This window comes from Eptatretus burgeri, chromosome 5 (assembly GCF_056783735.1).
Source record: "Eptatretus burgeri isolate ZD-2024b chromosome 5, Ebu_testis_v1, whole genome shotgun sequence".
NCBI classification, from domain to species: domain Eukaryota; kingdom Metazoa; phylum Chordata; class Myxini; order Myxiniformes; family Myxinidae; genus Eptatretus; species Eptatretus burgeri.
This window is the reverse complement of record NC_140965.1, coordinates 48,347,919-48,373,164: the sequence shown is the minus strand read 5'-3', so window position 1 is coordinate 48,373,164 and position 25,246 is coordinate 48,347,919. Positions and strand designations below refer to the sequence as shown.

The window sequence follows — 25,246 nt, the reverse complement described above, 5'->3', positions numbered from 1 at the left end:
TGAAGTTCACGTTATGAATGGGGAATTGTGCTGACAGTCACGTTACAGATTTTAACTGATTAGCCAAGTGTATCCAATGCCAAGTTCCGCATTCAGATTTCTATAGCCCAATTATTTATTGACTAATCAATCCTCAGTTGCAATATTCTGCCATTGGAACAGACAGGAGAAGTCAGGAAATGAAATGGTTTCAAGCACATATTCAAACAGACATGTATTTACAAGCATAAATGTCACACACAATGATCAGGAGTTAGGAGATTTTCGTTTTGGAATTTTTACTTCAACGTAAGGAGCACACTGACCGTAGATGTGACACCGCACTGATGTCATTCACATAAATTATGCCAACTCAATACCTCCACACTAGGATGGCATCTGTATGGTACCCTTGTCTTTAGAGATTGAGATTTATGCCTTTATGGCCACAAATAAATGAAAGGAGAGCCCCTGATCCAGATTTTGCACTTGTTATGGGCTCGTCAGGATGACCTACTGCCTCATTATTTATGTGTGACCATACTAACCTGGTTTATAAATACAAATTGAACCCCATAATTTTATGAGGCAGCAATGTTTTGCAGCTATAGAGGAACTTGGGTAGAGTTTGAAACAGCAATGGGCTTATCTTGTGTAGCTTTTCATGGTTGCTTTATGCAGCTTTCTTTGGCTGGAAGATAATTTTTCAATAGCTTCTGAAAATTCTGCTTTCCTTGATTATATTAACATTCCAAAGTGATCTTTAAGATGAAATAAAAAAAAAATTAAATAAAAGATGGGCTGTGTCTTCAGCCTACCTATGGATATTATAACCAATGAAGTAGGGCTTTGGGCCAAGAGTAAAGCAATGTTCTTTTTTTAATTCTCACTTGTGGGTAGAGCTTAAATGTCTATGACCACTAATGTCAATACACCTCTATGATTCATCAAGACTTTCCTATTCTGTAGCAACCTTAAACTGTTCGCTTGGAGGTCCCTGAAGGTGGTAGTTTTGATAGTCTGAATGTAATAAAGAAATAGTTTTAGCATTTTATGTAGTTACATGTATGCATGTTTGTTTGTTTTTCCCGATTTGTGTTTAAGTATATTACACATTCCCGTACCCATGGCAGCACTATTAAAGCTGAATGTGTTTTGCCCTTTTTACTCAGCTCTCCTTGGAGACCTTGCGGAAACAATGGGACTGGTTGAAGCAGCTGAACTCCTGTGTAGAGACTCACCTACAAGAAAACACAGCTTACTTCTCTGTACGGAAAAGGATATGAGTGGATATCCCACAGCAGGAAATATTCTGCTTTGTAATGTAGGCCTGTACCACACATATACAGTACATGCATTTACGACGAGCAGACAGATAGTATTTTTCAGGGTGAGATGACAATTTTATCATGAATACACTTTAATGTCACATACCCCAATAACGTATCTATGACAGCTTTATCGAGATATTCTATTCCTTGACTTTTGGACCATCTACATATTTCAAATCCAACAATCACAAATTTTTCCAACGCCATTCACATTTAGGATCCCCATCCCTTGCACTCCTCTACTTGGACAACAGTCCAAACCCCTCAGGTCCTCATGCATGCTTTGGCACCATATTTACAGTTTCAGCCAAATCTCACTCAGCATGTGCTGTTTGTTTGCCTTTGAGTCAGTGTATAAATGTATTTTCCTTATAGTGTCGGTGCAAAAAACAAGCTTAATTTTGGAAAGTACCACTCCAACCACAATGGATTACAGTACCATGTACATTTGAATTTAATTGGGAAATTCCACATAAATTCTACTTGAATTGGGAAATTTACCACTGCAGCGAGATTACATCCTCAGTTATGTGTCCGGTTCATAACGATGCCTCTTGGATCAGACGATTCACGTGCCTGACATTCTTGTTTGCACTCTCACACTAACCCCTTCTGCACAAAGCTCATGAATTCAAGTGAATTCATCATATCTCTGGGAGTGTGGCTTGCATGAACTGTTAAAATAATTATAAAAGTGTCCAAGTATCAGTTTGCTTCCCTTCCTTTCCCAAAATTCCAAACTTCCCTTCCTCCTCCACACACAGACTATGTAGCAATGTAATTTGCCAAAGCTGTAACATTGTGATGGATGCTTGGTAATGAAACTGCTTCTGCTCCCATTGTAGTTCTTCACCGACGCCAATGAGCTGGAAAAGCAGAGTGAAAAAGTTCACGATTCCTTGAATAAAAAGTACAAGTGTAACAAATCCACGGAACCAGCACGCCTGGAAGCGCTGCTGAACGACAACACTGTGAGTTAAGGAATTGCTATGGAAACTAGGACGGCACTCAGTGGAGCACATACCTCCTCCAGGCTAAACAGTTTACATTTTGTATCCCACTGATAAGCTGGATACGGATCCAGATCTTCACCAAAATCTCATCGATTTGTCCATGTCACACACCCAACCTGTCCACCAGGTTTCATCCAAATCCGTCTGTTACTTTTAGAGATATCCCGCTCACAGACAGGGGTGAAAACATAACCTCTGTCCACCTTCGGTGGCGGAAGTAAACGTGACCTCCATCCACCATCGGTGGCGGAGGTAATTTTACAAATCACAATTTTGTTTACATTTTGAATTTCTTTCTCATTTTCCTGTTTTTCACTTCACTGAGGACATATTGAAACTCCACATGGGCATAAATTAGTGCCATCCTCATGCATGCATTCCTCCAAAAGCATTTTCCACTTTCCAACCGACTGAAAATTGATTAACCATCTCTTGAATGTGCATCGGGCATCATGACAGAGAGGTAGTTCTTGAGGTAAGATCACAAGAAGACAAATATATTTTTTACAAATTTTACACCAGACTCAGTGGTGTAATGGTTCGAGTGTCCACTTCAAGTCTGGGTGGTCGGCAGTTCAAACCCTGGCTGAGTCGTACCGAAGACTTGAATTGGTATGTGCTGCTTCCTTGGTTAACGCTCAGCATTTGCAAAAGAAAGAGCACAGATGACCATAGGTTGGCAGGGCAAACTAGATGGGCCTAATTGCCTTGTCCTGTGATGAAGTTCCTTTTTAGGGAAATTGGAATACGAGTTATGACAAAACAAACGGCATTTTAATCAGTTAATTTGTGCATATTTTTGAGGAGGGGTCTATTTGAGAATAGGAGGGAGTTGGAAGACTTTTTTTTTTAGAACACCGAATGATTGAGGGTGACTGCGTAGAAAGTCATTTTCTTTGGCTTCTGCAGAAGTTACAAGTCCAAATGTGGAACCAATCTTATGATCAAGAATATGAAAAGAAAATGGCACTGGTTCAACCCCATCCCTTTTGTCAATTAATGTCATCGCCAATGGATCCCTCGAGAGATAGTTTTTGAAGTTAATAAAGGAAACACACAAGGATTGGGAGTGTGTTTCTTTTATGATTACCTCTGCCACCGAAGGTGGACGGAGGTTATGTTTTCACACTATACATATGTTTGTCTGTCTGTTTGTGAGCAGGATATCTCCAAAACTTATGGACGGATTTGGATGAAACTCGGTGGACAGGTTGAATGTGTAATAAGGAGGAATTGATTCCTATGTGTAATAAGGAGGAATTGATTCTATTTTGGTGAAGAATTGGTTACGAGAGTTAAAAAAAAAAATTGTGATTCTTCTCCATTGAGGGATGGGGCAAAAAATGATATATAGCATGATATCTCAAATAGTTGTGGATGGATTATGACAAAACTTGGTGGATGAGTTTGGTAGGTGACATGAACAAGCCGATTAGATTTTGGTTAAGGTCCGGATGTAGATCCAACCTGTAAGTGGGATACAAGACTTAAACTGTTCAGCATGGCGGAGGTATGTGCTCTACCGCGCGCCATTGTGGTTTACATTGGTATTGATAACTTGTATAGTTTATGATTGACACACGTACTGTTCTTTGTGTTTGTATTGTAGCCTGAAAAACAGGTTATAGAACTGATGGCAAAAGCAGATGAGTTGATGAAGAGATCAACGAAGATTGTTCAGCTCAAGCCACGAAGCACAGATTATAAGCTGCATGATGGTGTAGCACTGCATGCAGTGTGTGACTACACAAGCAAAGAGGTAACACCTTGGTAGATAATGATCATTACAACCAATTTATCTTTATATAATCGGGAATGATCTCAAAAAGTTTTTTTTTTCATATAGATCCTCGAGGCTCGTATAAGAGTTAACACACAGAACATATAACAAGGGGAGCAGGAGACAAGAGGGGCAGGAGAAGGAAGCACAAAACAGTTCGGAACAGAGACATTAGGAGACATGTCGAAGGGAGAGGGATGAAGTGGGTTACATGGGGTAAACAAGGTGAACATTACAGGGACTTTTGGGAAGGAAAACAGGGAATTTGAAAGAGGTGGGTTGTGCTGGATTAATGGGGGTAGAAAAGATCATGGTTTTAGATGGGTGAAGATAAGAGGTGGTGGTGAGCAGCTGTTTTGAAGACTTAGGAGGGAAGAATGAGATTGAAGAGAATGTGAAAGTTTGTTCCACAAGCGGGAAAAAGAGAAACAAATGAGTGGAAGTGAGCAATGATCCTGGATTTAGGTGGTTTCACCATAAGGGGATTGATGGTCGACCGTGTGAGCACTGCAGAAACTTGGAGGAACGGGGGGGGGGGGGGGGCAGAGCACAATCAAAATAAAGACCAATGACCACTGTAGTCCCAAGAAGGAAGCCAGACGTAACAACACACACACACACACACGACAAGGCCAAATAGGAGACAGATGAAGACAGAAAGACCACCGACCTGCTTGTAGTGAGAGAGTGAGAGACCCAAAGACTCAGCTTCATCACGGGGATACGAATGATCCTAAAAGCTTTGGTTTCCACAGCATGAAGCCAAGAAAAGTGGGAGGCAGGAGCACCAGCCCAGACAGGAGAGCAGTACTCCTCCATCAGGCTGCTGGTGAAAGCTGCACATTGAGTGTTTTCAGAGCTTAATCAACCGAGCTTGAGAAATTTCTTGATTATTCATATGCAAATTCTAATGATAAACAATACTTATCATCTTATATGGGAAATTGGATAATGGTCACCGGCATGCAATGGCCTTCTTTTGAAAAGTAAACAACTGTGGAATTTCAAACAGTGACAATCAAATGAAGGCACTTAGGTGAGCTGTTGGACTTGAATTGGGAAGGGTTACAAAATATTGATTACTGAGAGTGTGTGACTGAGTGGGGCTGACTTGGGGCAAAGCACTGAGAGGTAGGGGGCAGGAATTGGGGGAAGACATGGAGAGGGGTTCAGACATGGGACTTTTGAGGACTTCCAGTCCAGCAACCTGCAAGCAGTCACAGAGAGAAGCTTGCCCTGCACCTCAACCTCTTGCCAAGAGATACCAATGACCCTCAAAGATATTCACCCAACTGAATCAATATGGTGGAAAATATTTCTAATGGGATATTCATTAATTTGAGTGAAATGACTTGTAATATAATTACCCAAAAGGAAACTATGAAGGTGAATTATTAAGAAATCGAGCTTTTATTTCAATCATTATTTTAAAGTTAAAAACGTTTTTTGTGTCTAATTTCAGGTGTCCATTAAAAATGAGGCTGATTATGAAATGAGGTCACCAGCGCGAGATGGGCGATGGAAAATCTCAGGAAAGGGTCAACAGGAAGCACTGGTACCAACAGTCTGCTTTGTGGTCCCCCCACAAAACCCAGATGCAAGGCAGGCTGCAGGAAGGTGAATTCCTTCACTCGTCTATCTATCTATATATTATGAAAACTCTCATCTTGTATATATGTATGTATGTATATATGTATGTTCCCAAAATACAGACAAAACGGTACACGACAGTGCAAAAATTTTAGGGCCACCTTACTCACCATTCACCTGCGGTGTGCAGTATCAAGTTTCGTTAAAATCGGGCAACGAAAAAAATTATGAAAAAATCAATTCCCGATTCAGTCAAGTACTCTTCGGGAGAATTTGATCAATGAAAACAACCTCAGCGGTATAGTTCGCTGGAGCTATCCTTTTTTTTTGTTGAAATTATTTATTAAAAAATCTCAAACATTTAGTATCGACAAAGAACGATTTATTTTTAAGCATAAAATAAACCGCCATTTTGATCCAATACTTCCGTGTTCATTAATAAATAAAATTGTGCTTGAAGATTACGCACAATAATTTCTTCGACTTTCTTTTCTCCGTTTTTTTTCACATTGACGTGCAATATCAAGTTTCGTTCAAATCGGGCAACGAAAAAAATCATTAAAAAATCAAATCCCGATTCAGTCAAGTACTCTTCAGGAATATTTGATCAATGCAAACAACCTCAGCGGTATAGTTCGCTGGAGCTATCTTTTTCTTTTGAAATGATTTTTTATCAACCGCTGTCACAACGGAAACCCAACGGGTTCACGGGCCGTCTAGTATGATCTATAACTGTGCTACATGATATCAATTTACTTTCCATTCAATCAATTACTCCATATACTTGTACATTTACATACAACATAAAAGCATAGAACATCTAACATAGAAACTTTATAGAAGAGACCAAAAATGTTGTTTCCAATTTCTGACTCATCTTTTTTGGAACAAATAAAATGTTCTTTTTTAGTCTTTTGAGACCAGAAATGTGACGGTGTGACGACATCCTGTAGTGTTGCCACATGACTCATTATTGCTGCCTCCTGAGTACGATGCTGGCGTGCTTCTCCATGTGTTAGACGGATGTTAAAAATCCGTCGACTGTGGTTGTGTGGCATTGCTTTCAAGAAGGGCGTCATGTGGCATTTAAAATGAGAGAGAATGGATGTTGGAGGAGGTTGTCGGGTGTTGGTGGAACTTTTCTTAAATAGTCACTTTTACAATTGAAAGTGAAGGTTAGAGTAAAGTGAGGAGTTGGTGGCAATGGGGAACGAGGAAGAGGAAGAGGGCAGTTTGTATGTTATGGCAACAATAAACTAACATGTCTATGCATGTAAAGTTGGAAGATGAGAATATCAATAAATAAATAAATAATTTTTATTTTATTTTTTAAATCAAAATAAAAGACTTTCCAAAGTTAAAAAATAATTCCCATCAGACTAACTCTGTATTACTTTTCGCTTGGAATTTGGAAATATTTTTTGTGGAAGTCCCTCATTGACTCAGTGATATTTTACATTTTACTTATTTACTCGCAAATACAACCCATCGCTTTGCTGACGAGAATAGTAAGGGGGGATGGAGGTAGTAAGGAGCGGGAGGAGACATGAGGGAGAGAGGAGGGAGGGTATGCTGAGGGGAGGGAGAGAGGAAGGAGGGGGAGCAAGAAGGAAGGGATGGAAATCAAGGAGGGGTACACGATAGCGTGTACCATTTTTACACGATACACGTGGAGGGGTACACAATTTTACACGTGGAGGGGTACATGATAGCGTGAACATTTTTCTTAGGAGTCGTACCTGCTACTAAGTTCAATTATGGAGCTTAAATTTTGTGATTCTCGAGGTAATGGCATGTGCAGAAGAAGGCATGCAGGCATACACAGGTTAAGAAGGCATGCAGGCATACACACACACCCGTGGAGAGTCCCTAAATTACAGATCCAAATATACCCATATTTGTGCCTCTACATTGTAGCAACTGCCGACTGTACATCCCGATCAGGACATGAACTGTCCCGCCGTCCATTGTAGTGTGCTTAGCAAGCGGCTTAAGCACACAAGTAAGCACTCCAATTAAATGGGAGGCAAGCGATAGCTATGTCTGAATGGCCAAACTATGTTCGAATTTGACAAATGAACACTTTTCTTAGGAGTCGTAACTGCTACTAAGTTCAATTATGGAGCTTAAATTTTGTGATTCTCAAGGTTATGGCATGTGCAGAAGTGAAATAAAGCCATGGACGCTGACGTCTCTGGGCATTTATAAGCATTGCAATATACTCAGCGATTCGTAGCTATGATGAACAGGCATTCGAATATATGAGTGCGGAAAGTGAAAAATAAAAACTTTATCGTTAAGAAATCGTTGTGGCCTGTTCCAAGTCAAGGCATGGTTGAGCAGGCCAAAAAACATGGTGGCTTCAGACCCCAGCGAGGTTACCAAGGAAATGCTTTAAGACCCCCGAGAGCGAGGTGGCCGAGGTGATAAAGGATATAAATAAATAAAGCCATTAATTATCTTCAAAAGGAGTGTTTTAATTAACCCAAACACCCAATTTTCACTCTTGCACTTGCTTGGAGTTTTCTTGGTATGCATGCAGTTTCAGGCTGTGAGGTTTTATAGTTTTGGAGTTATAGAGGACACACACACACACACACACACACATACACACACACACACACACACACACACACACACACACACACACACACACACACACACACTGACATTTATTAGTATAGATAGATTTATGCAGTCATGTTGGTGGTGCTTGTGCTTTGGTTAACATGTTTAACATTTTGTTTTTTACAGGCAATCTACATATAACGCATTCAATAAGAATAACATTTTTATCCCTCTATCCCCCTCATCTCTTCAAGCATTCATTTCCTCTCATCCTCCTTATTTATTTATTTATTTATTTATTTTCTCCTTCCCCACCTCTCTTTCTACCAAAATATGTACATAATAAACATGAGGTGAACGCAAACTTTGAAGACTTCATGCATGTAAACTCACAAAAAGTGTGCATTCAAAATGAACATCGTTCATCTCGAGCACTAGAGCCTGCCATTAGCAAATGGTGTTTGTGGTGAACTTTGTTTACCCAAATAATTGCTTCTGGGTATGTGAGCTTGCAAAATCTTGGAGATTAAATTTCATTCATATACTTGATGTTTAAGAGTTAATTGGAACAGCACTTGGTAGAGCGCATATCTACACCAGGCTGCACATTTTACGTTTTGTATCCCCCTGATGGGCCGGATCTGAATCCAGACCATCACCAAAATCTAATCAATTCATCCTTGTCAAACACCCAACCTGTCCACCAAGTTTCATCAGAACCTGTCTGTAACTTTTTGTGATATCCTTCTCACAAACAGACAGACAAAGACAAACCAACAGGGGTGAAAACAACCTCCATCCACCTTTGGTGGCGGAGGTAATAACAATATAATAAAAATAGGAACACTGGACGTGTAGCTTATCTGGACCCTGGCCTAATATTATCATTCAAATTTGGTAGCTTTCTGACTGCTCGGTCTGGAGAGGAAGATTTTTGATGGAATTTACTCGGTTTTTTCCCCCAAAAGTTGACTAAGTCGGCCATTTTCACACACTTCCAGTCCTGTGATCAGCATGACTTCTGCAATTTTATTAACATCCCTATCCTGGCCTAATGTTGCAACCCAAATTTGGTAGCATTCTGACTGGTGGGCCGAGAGAATAAGATTTTTGAAGGAATTTCCTTCTTTCCTTCCTTCCATACAAGTGCTGCTTCATCAGGATGAAGATTACCACACTGTGGTTGCAGGCATAGGAGAGCACTGATGTAACCATTATACCAGTACACCGGTACTCATTTTGCCGACCTCGGAAGGATGACATGCTGGGTCAATCCCACCTGGTGTTAAGTCAGCGGCCAAAGAGGTTCAAAGTCAGGACCTTAAGATCCCAAGCCAGCCAACCCAACCACGAAGCCAACACCAGGCTTAATTTATGTGATTTTCCCCAAAATTGACGAAGTCAGCCATTTTGACAAACTTACAGTCACATGATCGGCATGACCTCCACAATTTAACATCCCCATCCTGGCCTAATGTAACAACTTTCGTAGCATTCTGACTGGTGGATCTGGAGAAGATTTTTGAAGATATTTACTAAGTCAGCCATTTTGACCTACTTCACATCACGTGACAGGAATGACCTTTGCAACCCTGTTACCAGTCAGGAGAGGAAAGTTGCTGCCAAATTTCAGCCGGATCAGCCTGACGGTTTGGCCAGGAAGTCAAAATGTGAGGCGGACAGATGGACAGTGTGTGATGACAATTTGTAGCTTTGAAGCTACAAATTGATGTGATGAAGCCAGAATTCGGATGAATTTAAATTCCAGATAAGCTAATAATATGTGTTTCTCTATGCAAGGAATTTCAACAAAGGAGGAGGCCATTAGGCCTATCAAGCCTGCACTATGATTTCCAACATAGGGTTGTTTGTCCGTGCTCTATCCTTTACAGAGCGACAATCAAGGAAGCAGCTCGTACCATTTTTCGTCTTTGGTATGACTTGACCAGGTTCAGTGTGCGAACCGTCGACCTCACAGACTCGGATCAGATGCTAACCATTACGCCACCGTGTCTGTTCTTTTTGTTATTGTAGTCAATATGATATTGTAAAGAGAGTTAGGCTTAAATATAAATGTGCCAGAAAAAGGTATTGCTCATCAAAGAATCGTGTGATGTTGACTGGTAAACTGCATAGAAAAGGACAAATTCCTCTATTAAAAGGGCAACCATCAAAGTCACCCAGCACCAGAAAAGAAGTGAGCCTCTGGCAGAAAAACACAGGGGAGGGTTGAACATCTACGCTGCATAATATCGAGATTATGGGGGAAAACCTTTTGATTTGAGCTTTGTTTGGTGGAACGCAAAAGTTTTTGTTCTAAACACCATCCAGTGAACTTAGACTTGGCTGAACACAAACTTTGATGAACTCGAAACCCTTTGTATGTTTGCACCATGTCTAGTACATCATGTCTCGATGGCCCTTGATGGTTTTGGTAACTAATGAATGAAATAAAAAGAATCCTTTCGATCCTTCCTTTATTTTCCTTCAGCTCATTCATATCCTTCAGTCCTTTTACTAAACCCCTTTCTCTTATTGCAACCTTGTGAACTATTTGGGCCTCCCCTCCCTTCTCATTCATATGTTTTTCTTTTTTCTCTCCATCGACTTATACACCTAACTTTCCCTTTTCCTTCACAGAGTCCAAGAGAGGCTGCATGGGTTGCAAGGACAGTGGTTGAAGCTTCAGTCAGAGTACCGCTGCCTGATTACGAGGCACAGACTTTTGCTCCTCATTAAGAACATCTGCACATGGGACCTCACTGCAGTAAGTATTGAATTAAAGGAAGTACTCCCATCAACAACCTGTTGGATACAATCAACTTTGTCTTCCACAACAATGCTCGTTCCACTGACAATGCCATTACTCGAGACTTTGTGTACCTAAAAACACATGTAGGAATCATCTTATGGAACAATTGATGTTCTCGTAAATGAAATTGGTTGTATAAAAGTGTTGTGATTGGCAGGTGAAACAGATGGGTCCAGAAAAATGCCAACAGCAGCTGCAGCAGTTGGAGCTTGAGTGGAAACGGCTACAGGAACAGAGCGTCGGATCGCAGTCCCTCGGGCATGAAGACCTCCAGGGGATGGAAGGGGATGTGTCTGCCTGTTTGCAGCATCATCGTGCCTTGTGCCAAGCCAGGGAGGCTGGTAAGATCGAAAGATTGCAATAAGCAGAAAGTTTAATTGAACTGTAACTGCATTTTGTCTCTCTGTGAAATGCTTGCCTGAACGATTGATCACTTTCCATGGAAATAATCTTCATGGATGGGAATTTCAGAGTGGTATGTTTGGTATAGCGTTGACTTGATTAATCAGGGTGGAACAACAGCTCAGTTGGTAGTAAGGTTACTGGTAAATGCCAGCCTTGGCTTGATCCTCGACTGGGCCATGCTTAGCTTAGATCATGGTCATTGTTGTCGTAATAACAGGAAGCTGTGCATGTTTGACTTTGTATTAGCAGGAGACGCTGCACACTGTCCTTTATGGGGGAAGTAAAGCTGGCTATCCGATCTGCATTTAGATTCTGGATGTTAAAGGCTCGGGGGGGGTGTTTTCTTTGATTGAAATTCACTGCTTTGATTCCTCATTTGGATCATGTTCAGCTGAAGACTCGATAAATTCAGAATCTGATCGAGGATATACAGGTTGTCGCAGATTAATGGAGAAATGTGTTGCATTTCATTCATTCATTCGTTCATCCATCCATCCATGCACCATGCTCTAAACAGAGTGCTGGTTCTGCCACAGCCGTTTCTTGCTGGAGTTACAATCCCAGACAGGTCGCCACTCTGACACAGGAAGTCAGGGTAGGAATTTGGAATTTGTTCATGGCGCTGACGATATCTCACCTACTCTTCGCAAAGGACGCTGCGGAATCTTCACTGTCCACAAACTTATGTCAGAAGACACACGCCTATTTAACGTCCATCCGAGGGATGGCACACACATTGATGAATAACCCTGCCTGTCAAACACCAGGTCATCACTCCAACTCTCAGGTCATTGTGAAATGAAATATCGAACGCCATGCAATGTATTCAACCTGCCTTTGCAATTCTGCTTCATGGCGGTGTCACAGCCTGAACTGAAACCTCCGTAACAAGTTATTTCAATCTGGAATTCAAAAGCAAGACCTCTCACATTCCAGTCCTTTTCACTCACAACACCATTTTGTCACTTATCTCTCTCTCTCCTGTTGATACATTGAAAACAAGCGTCCACCTACACTATGCACAGCTGTTTGCTTAGGCAAATCCACGTGGATTTTTTTTTCGCAGATCTTCAATCCATAAACAGCAGCCCCACCACTGCTACCCACTTTCGTTACTGTATTTTGAACAATTTTGTCATTCATTTCTCATTGGAGGCTCAATGCAGTTAAAGAACATTGCGGGAAACATTACATAAAATTAAAATAACGCTTGGAGGAACGTACTCAAACGCTTTGTGGGACCTCTCCTCAAGATGAGGTGGATCAGAATGGGTTAACAGCATGACCACCCTTTCTACAAACCATCGTTTTGTGCTTTGCGTGGTTCTGACTTGAAAATAATGAAATGTACTGAACAAAAACAGTAAACACTTTGCCGTAACTAATTTGAGGTGCTTTCGAGACAACGAGTAACAGACAGGTGTTCTTAAAATCCAAGCTTATGTGTATCATGTGAAACTATGTCATATTTTTGACGACGCGAATTTAAAAAACACTTACCGACTAAGTATTATACAGACTTGAATTTCACATCCCTGCCTTACAGAGGAGAAAAATGAAAATAGGTGTCAATGTTGTTTGGAAGAGCTAAGGAGGCTCAGAAAGAAACTCCAAGCTACAGAAGAGGATGTGGCAAGGAAAGCTCGCATCCCGATGGATGGCGATCATGCAGAGAACTGCAAGAAGAGGAGCAAAGAACAGCAGGTAAAATATACATTGGTTAGTGCAAGTGGGAGGGTGATGGGGTTGGTGAGGAGTTGAGGGGTGAGCTGATGACTATTCATGAAACACCGGAGTCAACTGTACACATTCAATCAGTCGCCGACCCCACACAAAAAAATTGGACATTCCGCAAGGTGATGATGATCATAATTACTCGATCCAATAAAGCCTGGTGTTGGCTTTGTGGTTAGGGTGGCAGCTTGGGATCTTAGGGTCCTGAGTTCAAGCTCCATTGGCCGCTGAATTAAAGTTGGCTTAGTGGTTAGGGTGGCGGCTTAGGATCCTCGGGTTCTGAGTTCAAGCCCCGTTGGCCGCTGAATCAAAAATACACCAGGAGCCTGTCATCCTTCCGAGGATGTCAAAATCCTTCTGTGTCATCCTGACACAGCCTGTCATCCTTCCGAGGTCGGCAAAATGAGCACCAGTGTACTGGTAAGGGGGACAATGCATCAGCCGCATCATAGCCGCGTCCCAACCAATGATGCAACCAGCAGCCACAGGCTGCTCTCGATCCAATGCTTGTCAATTATTTAAATTTTACGTTGTTATATGAAAAAAAAATCCATGACTCATCAAATCTGACTTCAGTGAATTTTCCAGAAATTGCTGTGTATATGCAGCCATGTTTCGTTTGTAATTGATCAGATCGAGGAATAGTTCGATTTTCAAAAACCTACCCTCGTTTCATTTTCACTTATGTCTATCATAAATTTGGTGAATGGCTGTAGAGTTAGTTTGTCTCATTTGCAGTTGGTTTGTGCTGGAGTAGAGGATACAGCAAGAAAAGTGGACAATGTGTGCAAGGAGACGACGGAGCTCCTCACTCTGTCCGTGCCACCAGCTAGTGCTCCTGCATTGCGCTCTGAACTGGAGTTGGTGGAAAAGAAACAGGAGCAGGTTCGCTCAGTCTGCACCCTCTATTTTGACAGGTAAACAGAGCGCAATGATTTGTCTTCTAACTGTTAAGCTCATGGGAAGAGTAAATAAAATGAAAGGCTTGGAGAAGTGCAGCAAACATGTCACAGTCAGCAATGGGTTAATGGAGAAACATGTGCTGTGCTCAAGGATCTGTAGTTATATTTTGAAAGGATTTATTGAATCAAATTCAGAAGAAGTAAAGACTGGAATTATGAATGAGATAGTGCAGAGGTTCCATGTTCCATGCAAATGGTGGTTGGTGATAACGAAACACATTTCTGTTGAGCAGGCTCAGAGATATGACTGGGGTGGTTCAAAAAACACGTGAAGCTGATGAGACGATCTTGGAGTTAGAACACAGCCTCATTGAACTGGAGGTTCCACCTGCTCAGCCAGAAGAGCTTTCCAAGCACAAGCAAAAGCTTCAGGTATGGTACAGTACAGCCAAACAGGAAATATATATGAGGGTTATCACAAAGGTAAAGCTTCTTGTTTTATTTGTCAATAAAAAAGCGCAAAGTTTCACCGGCGATGATTAATCTCAGTCGCTGGTTCGCACACCTACCAGAAGTAAAAACTAATACAGCCACAAATTATTCAGTCAATTCCGTCCAACAAATAATTTCCTTTTTGTTGATTTACTTCACCGAGAAACCTGAGCAGTCTTAACAGACAGTGAGTGGTGAATATGTGGACTTGGTGGGGGTGGGGGTTGAGGACTTCAAGAATAAAGGAGGAGTGGAGGACAGAGAGTTGGACTTGGAGGGTTTGGTAGGAGGGGAAAGTTGACGACTTGAAGAAGAACGGGGTAGGAGAGAACAAAGAGTTGGGGTCGGAGTGGGTACAGAGAGCTGGGAGAGGGGGTTTGAGGACTTTGTTTGGAGGGGGGCTTGAATATTTGGGGCTGGAAAGTGTGGTGGGTTTAGCACTTGTAGAAGAAAGGGGTTGAGGCCTTGAAGTCACATTTTATGTTACACAGAATTTCCACGGGTCCCTACCGTTATGCTGTGAAAGGACATTCCTGGCAAAGTCCCTAAATATTCCACACTATTGGGAACTAATTCCCTACAACATCCTGGTGGAACCGGGTTATCTGCTAGTTCCCTATAAGTTCATATTCCTCAGAAACCATTTTGGATGTTGAGAATCTATTTATTTGCAGCCTTTTTAATGAAGCCAATTTAAGTTTCAACATAGTTACTCCATTTTTTTCCAGGCTGTTCAAAAGGATATGGCTCAGCCAGAAGCTGCTCTGAAAGCGCTCGAGCAATGTTTAGTCCAGGCAGAGCAGAACGACCAAAAACTGGCACAGCTATGCGGCTCATCCGATCCCGATCTTCCGCCATACCGGAAATGGAGTCAGGAGTTGCGGCTAACGTTGGACAATGCTCAAGGCCAGCTATCGTGGAGGTGAAAATCCCATTTGTTTTTGTCATCACATTGCATCGTATTCTGCCCAACTTCTGATGCACTGTAATCCAAAAATGCTAATGGAATGATTGATTGCAAGTTTATTTCTAATCATTTGTGCTGCTCAAATGCAGGCCCTCAGAGCTTGATGCCCTTGGCCAAAAGACAAGTGCCTACAGGGAGCTGCACTTGTGGTTGATACGCCTGCTGGAGCAGGCCGGGCAGGCACGTCGTGTCACAGAAGAGTCAGAGGGGAAAAAAACACAAGATGTAACAACTATTGCTAAGCAATTGGAACAGCAGAAGGTGAGGAGGTCTCCTAAATATCTTTGCCTTTTTTTTTGCTTTTGAGGAACATCACCATTCAAACGTTGCTATATTTTTGTGGACGTGGTCTGTGCACAGATATTAGTTGAGGAGCTCGAGAAAGCAGAGCCTCGTTTGGATGAATGCCAGAAATGCGCTGACAAGTGCACAACTGCTCTTCGGGTCAGTGCTATCCTAGCTATATGCATATAATCAGTATGATTTTCGACGTCATGGTGAAATAGGAAATAGCACATGTACCAAAACGTCGGTTGTTTAATTTCTGTAACTTCAATCACTCGAGATGTACCATTTTCTGAACTTTTCATCGCCGAAACCAAAATTAATTTTCCACCTTGCTGTTGATAACGACTAAGATGTATCTTATATTCAAAATATGAAGGCATGTGACAAATCCTTTTCTGCCATTTTGAATGGCGGAGTTTGATAAGTAACTGAACTCGACCCCTGAGTCCAATACTTGGTTTTAGCACCAATACTTATCCCAGGATGATGTCATATGCTATTTGAACAACATTTGAGTTTACTCAGGTCTTTTTGTCACAACTCTTGGTGATGAGACGGGCTGAAAAAATATTTGAGCTTACTCTGGTTACTCGGGCTTACATGTGCTGGTTGAAAAACATTTCTAGTTGAACAACAACATGTTGAGAACAACATTTCTAGATGAATACCAACAACACTCAACTTAGTGTTGCTGTTGTTGTTCTCAACATGTTTGTTGAATTAACATTTTGTCAACTTCGTTTCAATTTAGTATTGATGTTAACACGTTGTCAACTTCGTGTTGTTGGGAATTGAATTAACATGTTATCAACATGTTGTCAACTTTGTGGTGTAAGTTGAATTAGTAGTTGAATAAGAACACTCAACATGTTGAGAACAACATGTTCGAGTTGAACAACAATTGACCTTTCTCGGGTATTTTTTCTTCCAGTTCAACACAACTTTTGGTGATGATAGGCTGAAATAATTAACTCGCATTTCTATGTTTTGTAGATATAGTATTTTCAAACCCTTAAGGATAATAATTGCTTTTATTGATAACAGCTTATTACTTGACAAAAAGCATAAATAAATAAATTTGACAAGTATGTTGATCACCTCTGTTTGTGTGTGTGTGTGTGTGTGTGTGTGTGTGTGTGTGTGTGTGTGTGTGTGTGTGTGTGTGTGTGTGTGTGTGTGTGTTTTTGCGTGTTTGTTTGTCTGTCCGCTCGCCTCCAGCCCAAACTGCTCAACCGATCGTTCTGAAATTTTCAGAGATTAAAGAGCAGGTTGCGGGTCACCAAACATGTTCTGAAAATTTATCAATATGATTATATGTGCATTAAATAGTTCGATGCAAACTATTGTGGTTGCTTAACTATTTTGGAAATTTAATGAAATTTAACTCCGAAGTTGTTATTTCTCGAGGCTGTTGAAAAAAACAGCCGCGTGCCATGTATGGATGTTGACGTCACGTTCTCCAAAACAAAGCGGACGCTCACTCGCTCATTGAAGAAGTGTCCGGTTCAGCGGGCCGTTCTTTTGCTTTTTTTGAGCTTACAGCTAACTGTCTAGATTATCCTTTTTATTTTGAATTCTTGTTGAACAAAGTTATTTGGATATTTGTACATCATGCCTCGTACGTGTGTCATCATGTTTTGCGAAAATGGATGGAAAACGGGTAATCGCTCCCACCCCCGATTCCTGAAGGAATCAAACATTCGCCGGCAGTGGATAAGATTTGTACAAACAAAACGGGCGAATTTTCCCCCAAAGAAAACGGATAAAGAGGACCCTTTGGATAGACGTCATTTGTGGTGACAATTTTACAGTCGAAGATTACGAAGGTATAAACACATCTGATCACCACTCTGCGAATATGAATTGTTGGTTGACAAGTTCTCCAGATACTGCACTGTCACAGAATCAATTGTTGACTTTAATTGAGAAAAACTTTGAAAAGTATTCTTAAAGAGTACATGGAAAAACACATAAATAAACCTTCTGAAAAGCACAAGCATGAAAAAATTTCTCAACAAATCAACTAATTGTTGATTAAATTACTTTTTTTAACAGCATCAGCAAATTGGGCTATTTCATTTCAATTGTAAAAAATTGATCAATTTTCCACTTTTTTTTCTAAATTTGGTAGAATATTTCCCAATGAAGCTAAACATGTTTTGGTATTTATATGCCACCACAGTCTCTTGAAAGTTGGGGTTTGTTCGAACTGTTCATTTTCACTGGGGTCAAGCTCAGCTGTCAGAAAGACCCCAAGATCCCAAGCCACCACCCTAACCACTAAGCCAACACCAGGCTTGCCCCTATCATTGATACCAACTCAATAAACATGTACTGCATTAAAAAAAAATCAATGTTTGTGTCTTTGTCCTGTTATTCAATTATTGAAGTAGGGATTATGTGCATTGCCGCTCTTTAGATATCACGTTTCTGACAAAATTTGAAAAAATGGCTCTTCTTGTTATTTGGGTTGCCGACCACCGACATAGGCCAATAGGCCAATTTGAGTCAAATTTTGTATAATCCTCAAATTTCATCCAATTTACTTGAAATTTGAGCAGGATTTGCATATCAGGTAAGTGAATTCAACCACCTATTATTGTTGAAGTTATCTTATGTCAAAAGGTAAACATAGGCCATAAGGTCAACCCAAAATAGGCCAAATTTTAAAAGTTTCTAAAATTGCCAATTTTTATCCAATTCACTTGAAATGTGAAAACCATTTGCATATGAGGTCACTGAACTCAACCACCTATTAATTTTGAAGTAAACATCAGCCAAAAGGTCAACAAAGGCCAAATATCTAAAAATTGTTAATTTTCATCCAATTGACTTAAAATTTGAAGATTGTTTGCATATCAGTTTGCTGAATTCAACAACCTATTGATTTTGATATCAACTTTGGCCAAAAGACCAAGTTGGGCCAAATTTTCTAAAATCCTCAATTTTCATCCAATTGACTTGAAATTTGAAGACGATTTGCATATGAGGTCACTGAACTCAGCCACCTATTAATTTTAAGGTAAACATAGGCCAAAAGGTCGACATAGGTCAATTTGGGCCAAATTTTCTAAAATCCTCAATTTACATCCGAATCACTTGAAATTTGAAGAGCATTTTCATGTCAGGTCGCTGAATTCAAACACCTATTGATTTTGAGGTAAACATAGGGCAAAAGGTCAAAATAGTCCAAAAGGCTAATTTGAGCCAATTTTTTTTAAATCTTCAATTTTCATCCGATTTAGTTGAAATTTGAAAAGGATATACATATCACACCACTGAATTCAACCTTCTCTTATTTTTGTGGTTACCATAGGTGAAAAGGTCAACATCAGCCAAATTTTCTAATATCCTCAATTTTCATCTGATTGACTTGAAATTTGAAGAGCATTTTCATGTCAGGTCACTGAATTCAGCTACCAATTAATTTTGAGGTCAAAAGGTCAACACAGACCCAATTTCTTAAATTGATCGATAGGACCAAAAACTAAATATATCACTATATCTCAAAAAGTTGTGGACGAGTTATGACAAAACAAGGTGGATGAGTTGAATAGGTGACAACAACAAGCGGATTGGATTTTGGTTCAGATTCAGCCCATCAGTGGGATACAAAAGGTAAACTGTTCCACCTGGCAGAGGTATGCGCTTTCCCGAGTGCCATTCTACTTTGTGCTGTTTTGCCAAGTTGTCACTCTATGAGTGATTTTTCATTTGTTTGTTGACCATCTTCGCCCTTCTTTTAAAATCCCATGTCATTTTGTGCAGGATTATGAACAGAAAGTGGATACTTACACACGGGCTGTGGAAGCAAGAGAAGGATCTTTAAAGAAACCCTCAAAAGACTCATTCTCTGACCAAGTCACGCAAGAGGTAGATAATCATTACTCATCATCATGAACCACCTCTATCTTTTTTCTTCTCATGCTATTCTTTTTTCATTGACTATTCCTTAAATTCAGTGCAGCATTGCTGGTGTTTTCTCCTATCTCAGTCATCTTTCTCTTGATTTATTCAATCCAATTAAATATAGATGATGTCACTGATGATCTGTTGGGTTGTGTCAAGAGGTACCCTGTTTCAGTTTCCTTCCTGATACCCTTCACGTTATGAGGTGTCAAATAGTATAAAGGTTGCCTTGCAATCTTAGTACTTTCATCCGATTCTGATTTTGATTTAAAGTTCAAATAGTAAGTGGCCAATGTATGCCTACCCTTTTTGGTCTTCAGGCTAAGATGCATGTTTATTGGTTTGAAAATCCTTTCATGAACATTCTTTTTTTTTCTTCAAGATATAGTGCACGTGTTTGGTATTTTTATTAAACTTTTTTTTGCAAAGAAAAAAGAAAAAGAAGCATTTCTCAATTGAGAAACATTCATCCAAGAGTGATTGAGATTGCTGAGCTTTACAAACCTCTACTTAATAATCGTCTGTGAAATGCTCTCTCATCTACAATGTCAACTTAAATTTTTGTTACCCCAGCCACTAAAGGGGGACGGAGGTGATGTTTTCAGTCCTGTTTGTTTTGCTGTCTGTGAGCAGGATATCTCCAAAAGTTATAGACAGATTCAGACGAAATTTGGTGGACAGGTTGGGTGTGTGACAAGGAAGAATTGATTAGATTTTAGTGAAGATCCGAATCCAGATACAAGAATTTTAAAGTGATTCGTCACCTTTGAGAGATAGGGCCAAAAACGATATATAGCATGATATCTCAAACAATTATGGACAGATTCAGACAAAACTTGGTGGAAAAGTGGATAGATGACAAGAACAAGCCAATTTGATTTTGGTTAAGGCCCGGATGCAGATCCGAACTATCAGTGGGATACAAAACTTAAACTATTCAGCCTGGTGGAGATATGCCCTCTACCGAGTCATCATCGTCATCATTATGGTTTGTTACAGAAAACATCCTTGGTGAAGACAATCAGAAGACCGATAGATACAAGGTTGACATCAGCATAGCAAGAAAAATCATTGATGCTAATTCGTGTGTGTGTGTGTGTGTGTGTGTGTGTGTGTGTGTGTGTGTGTGTCAGTGTGTCAGTGTGTATCCTCCATAACTCCAAAACCATGAAACCTCGTACCCTGAAACTTTGCATGCATACAAAAAAAACTCCAAGGAAGTGCATGACTGAAAATTGGATGTTTGGGTTTGGGAAAATTGGATGAAAAAAGACACCCCTTTTGAAGATAATAATTAATGGCCTTATTTAATTATATCCTTTATCAGGTGCCATCCTCGGCCACCTCACTCTCTGGGGTCATAAGGCGTATCCTAAGTTACCTCGCTGGGGTCTGAAGCCGCCATGTTTTTTGGGCTGCTCAACCATGCCGTGATTTGGAATGGGCCGCAATGATTTATTAACGATAGGTTTTTTTTTCTTCACTTTCCTCACTCATACTATCGAATGCCTGTTCATCAAAGCTACAAATCGCTTTTGTGAGTGCTCTAGTTTTCAAAGTAGGAGCTTGGAGCGATTTCATGCATTATATGATGCAATTTTCCACAATCTACTCTCACGGACTAATTAAAGTATATCATCGAAATATGTTATCATTACTGATTCTGATCTGATCTTCGCGTGGCTTTTACTGATTCACCTCGTAGCCTGTCCTCCTGAGGGACTGCTTATTCGTAGCGTCTGTGAAATTAATGTTGATATTTTAGATCGTTGATTTTTGCTGGAAGAATCTCTCAGATCGGCCAGGAGATTATAATGCATGTGACACATGCACAGATGAGCAGGCAATGTGGCGGATTATCTGCAATGATTATTTCATGGGCGATTAAACTTTGGGATGCCTCCAGGCTTGTTCTATATTAAACAGCAACTCTTTTGTGGACACTGTCATTATTTGAACGAATTGATTTAATTTCTTTAACTGCTGCGGGCGTGGTGAAGACCGGCTATAAAGTTAAAGGGAAACTATATGATATGCAGCTACAGCCTGGCCAACCATTCCTTATCAACCATTTAATTGGAGTGCTTGCTTGAGTGCTTAAGCCACTTGCTGAGCGCCCTACATTCAATTGCGGTACAGTATGTGTCCCGATCAGGACGTGCAGTCGTTAGTTGCTGCAATGTAGAGGTACATGATTTATAAAGGTTATATGGTTTCTCTTTGTGAGTTTCAAAGCAAAATATATTTGTTAACACCCCATTTCCAATCGTTTACTGAGTTGATGTGTTTTCTACATTACAGATCCAATGATTTTTTTCACCCCTCACATGGTGATTGGCAGCTGTTTATAAAGATTAATGTTTATTGCACATCTCCCTGAAACATCTATAATGCAGCATTGTTTTTATAATTTGTTGATTGAAATTCCCCCAAAACAAGCGTGACAGCTACTTAAGGTTTTTGGGTTGTATTCAGTACATACTGTAGTCTGTAATCACACTGACTCCAATCTGCCGATTCCTGCAGAATTGCCGATATCGGCCAAGCACTGATTGTGCGTGCGTGTGTTTTTAGGTCAGCTCGCTGACCTAAGAGAACCGTTCGATGTCCTCAGATCCATCCGTCTGTCTGTCTGTCTCCTGTCTCCTGTCTGTCTGTCTGTCTGTCTCCGTCCATCCGTCCATCAACAATTTTAATTTTCTATCTCCTCCTAGACGTCTCGGCCGATTGAGTTCTAACTTGACACGATGATAATACAAGTTGCTCTCTATAGATCATCTGAGCCCTTTTTCGCATTTTCGCCTCGGGGTCAAGGTTACAGGGTCAGCAAGTGCAAAATAATCGATTGCTCGAATGGCCTATAAGGAAGCATCAGACGGCTATAATGCAGAATGGGTTTCATAGGGATTATTAAGAAAATTTAATGTGAACAACTAGTTTCTGGTTACCTGTGTCGTCTGGACCAGTTTATTCGGCAACACAACGTCCGCTGACTTCAACACGGCTTCGCGCGGTTATTTTAAGTTCAATTTAAATTCTGCTTTCACTTTTCATAGTCGCCAAGGTTGATTAACACTCGGTTGCATCAAGTTTTGTGAAAATTGAATGTTTATATCCTCGGTCTGTATGGAATGCATTGCAGCGAGGATGAGCTTCCATGCGCTTCCATCCGTTTCCATGCCATATAACGGGGCTGTCTTAAGTTCTAGTTGATTTCTGTTTTCACTTTTGGGACCTTCTGGTGCAGCTACATATTGCTGAAGATAATTTTCATTCAAATCCGCTCAGAAACACACTTTTGATGAGGAAAATATATTCAATTCAAATAACCGTGAGACTCTGGAAGGGACCCCACATGCTTTCCATTCACTGCTTCACCTCGTAACCTGTCCTCATGAGGGACTGCTTATGCGTAGCATCTGTGAGATTAATGTTGATATTTTAGATAGTTTAGGGATGTGCTCTACAAGTACCTGAATGAATTCCGGTGAAAAACGGACGTTTTAAGATTTTGTCGCGGTGGCTGGTTGTTTGCATTGATCAAATAATCTTGAAGAGTACTTGACTGAATCAGGAATTTATTTTTTAATACATATATATATGTATATATTAATGTCGCGGCTGGCTGGTCGCGTGACGCCGCGCAGACGTGCAGGCAGCGAGTGATTGAGCTTCTTGGTGGTCCGAGGGTCCTTTTTAGTTGGGGTCCAGCTCTGTCCTGGATACAGCCATTAAATGCACACACTTAGAGTATTCATTTCACGGCCATAAACGCGAGTTTGAAAATTATATAATGATGTTGGGAATGATTCCTAGAATATTGAGATTTTTGCTTTGAGCGGCCTCACGCGTTTATTTTAAATTCAATTTGGATTATGTTTTCACTTTCCATAGTCGCTAAGGTTGATTAACACTTGGTTGCATAAAGTTTTGTTTCTGAGCTGACCGTCAAACCCGCTTGGGTGTATTATTTCTTAAAGCAGAGCATTCTCTCTCTCTGCTAACTCCCCTACCCTCAACCCATCTCTCTCTCTCTCTCTCTCTCTCTCTCTCTCTCTCTCTCTCTCTCTCTCTCTCTCTCTCTCTCTCTCTCTCTCTCTCTCTCTCTCTCTCTCTCTCTCTCTCTCTCTCTCTCTCTTTCTCTCGCGCTCTCTCTCTCTCCCTCTCCCCCTCTCACTCCCCCCCTCTCTCTCCCCTCCCTCCGGACACATCTGGACGGGAGTTTGTCTCTGGATGCTGTTTGTCTCCGGACATGTCCGGGCGGTGTTTGTCTCTGGACGATATTTATATGACCAGTAAAATATGGATTTCAGAAATTATTTTGTTTCCATCTTCACTGTTATTCTATGCAGAAGCATTTTGATGAGACAGTATGAATCGTAATTAACGCTCCACTGCACGTCTGCCTTCCCATCCTCTCACCTCTCACTGCCTTCCCTTCCCCCACCCCTCCTCACTCTCCCTCCATCCTCGCACCCCCACTCCTCCTCACTTTCCCTCCTTGCTTGCTCCCCTCCCTCCCCTCTTTCCCCCTCCACCTCCTCACTCTCCCCCTCTCTTTCCCTCCCCCCTCTTTTTCTCCCCTCACCCCCTAGTAAACCCATCAGCAAAGTGGCGGATGGTATTTGCTGGTGTTAAAATTAATGCAAAAGCGCCAAGATCTCAAGCTTGATTAAAACACAATTCAAACAAATATTCTATATGTAATTGATTATATATGTATATATATATATATATATATATATATATATATATATATATATATATATATATATATATATATATATATATGTATATATATATATATATATATATATATATATATATATATATATATGTATATATATATATATATATATATATATATATGTATATATATATATATATATATATATATATATATATATATATATATATGTATATATATATATATATATGTATATATATATATATATATATATATATATATATATATATATATATATATATATATATATATATATATATATATATATATATATATATGTATATGTATATATATATATATATATATATGTATGTATATATATGTATGTATATATATGTATGTATATATATATATATATATATATATATATATATATATATATATATATATATATATATATATATATATATATATATATATATATATATATATATATATATATATATATATATATATATATATATATATATATATATATATATATATATATATATATATATATATATATATATATATATATATATGCGAGATGACCCGTGAAGCCGTTTGGTTCCCGTTGTGACAGTGGTTGATAAAAAAAAATCATTTAAAAAAAAAAGAAAATATAGCTCCAGCGAACTATACTGCTGAGGTTGTTTGCATTGATCAAATAATCTTGAAGAGTACTTGACTGAATCAGGAATTTATTTTTTAATAATTTTTTTCGTTGCCCGATTTAAACGAAACTTG

At 39.9% G+C, this 25,246-nt stretch overlaps 1 protein-coding gene across 6 annotated transcripts in view; it reads left to right on the top strand.

Annotated features, from left to right (window-relative positions):
* Positions 1 to 25,246, top strand: part of LOC147026386 (epiplakin-like) — a 201,391-nt gene that overhangs the window by 153,003 nt on the left and 23,142 nt on the right. For all 6 annotated transcript variants that reach the window (XM_085881775.1, XM_085881774.1, XM_085881773.1 and 3 more), the window contains 13 exons: positions 1,152 to 1,247; positions 2,156 to 2,281; positions 3,933 to 4,082; positions 5,566 to 5,720; positions 10,902 to 11,028; positions 11,231 to 11,414; positions 13,025 to 13,182; positions 13,951 to 14,129; positions 14,408 to 14,546; positions 15,335 to 15,528; positions 15,663 to 15,834; positions 15,934 to 16,017; positions 19,630 to 19,734. In XM_085881775.1, the coding sequence (XP_085737901.1) occupies positions 1,152 to 1,247; positions 2,156 to 2,281; positions 3,933 to 4,082; positions 5,566 to 5,720; positions 10,902 to 11,028; positions 11,231 to 11,414; positions 13,025 to 13,182; positions 13,951 to 14,129; positions 14,408 to 14,546; positions 15,335 to 15,528; positions 15,663 to 15,834; positions 15,934 to 16,017; positions 19,630 to 19,734 (1,869 nt within the window). The remainder of the gene's footprint in view (positions 1 to 1,151; positions 1,248 to 2,155; positions 2,282 to 3,932; positions 4,083 to 5,565; positions 5,721 to 10,901; positions 11,029 to 11,230; positions 11,415 to 13,024; positions 13,183 to 13,950; positions 14,130 to 14,407; positions 14,547 to 15,334; positions 15,529 to 15,662; positions 15,835 to 15,933; positions 16,018 to 19,629; positions 19,735 to 25,246) is intronic.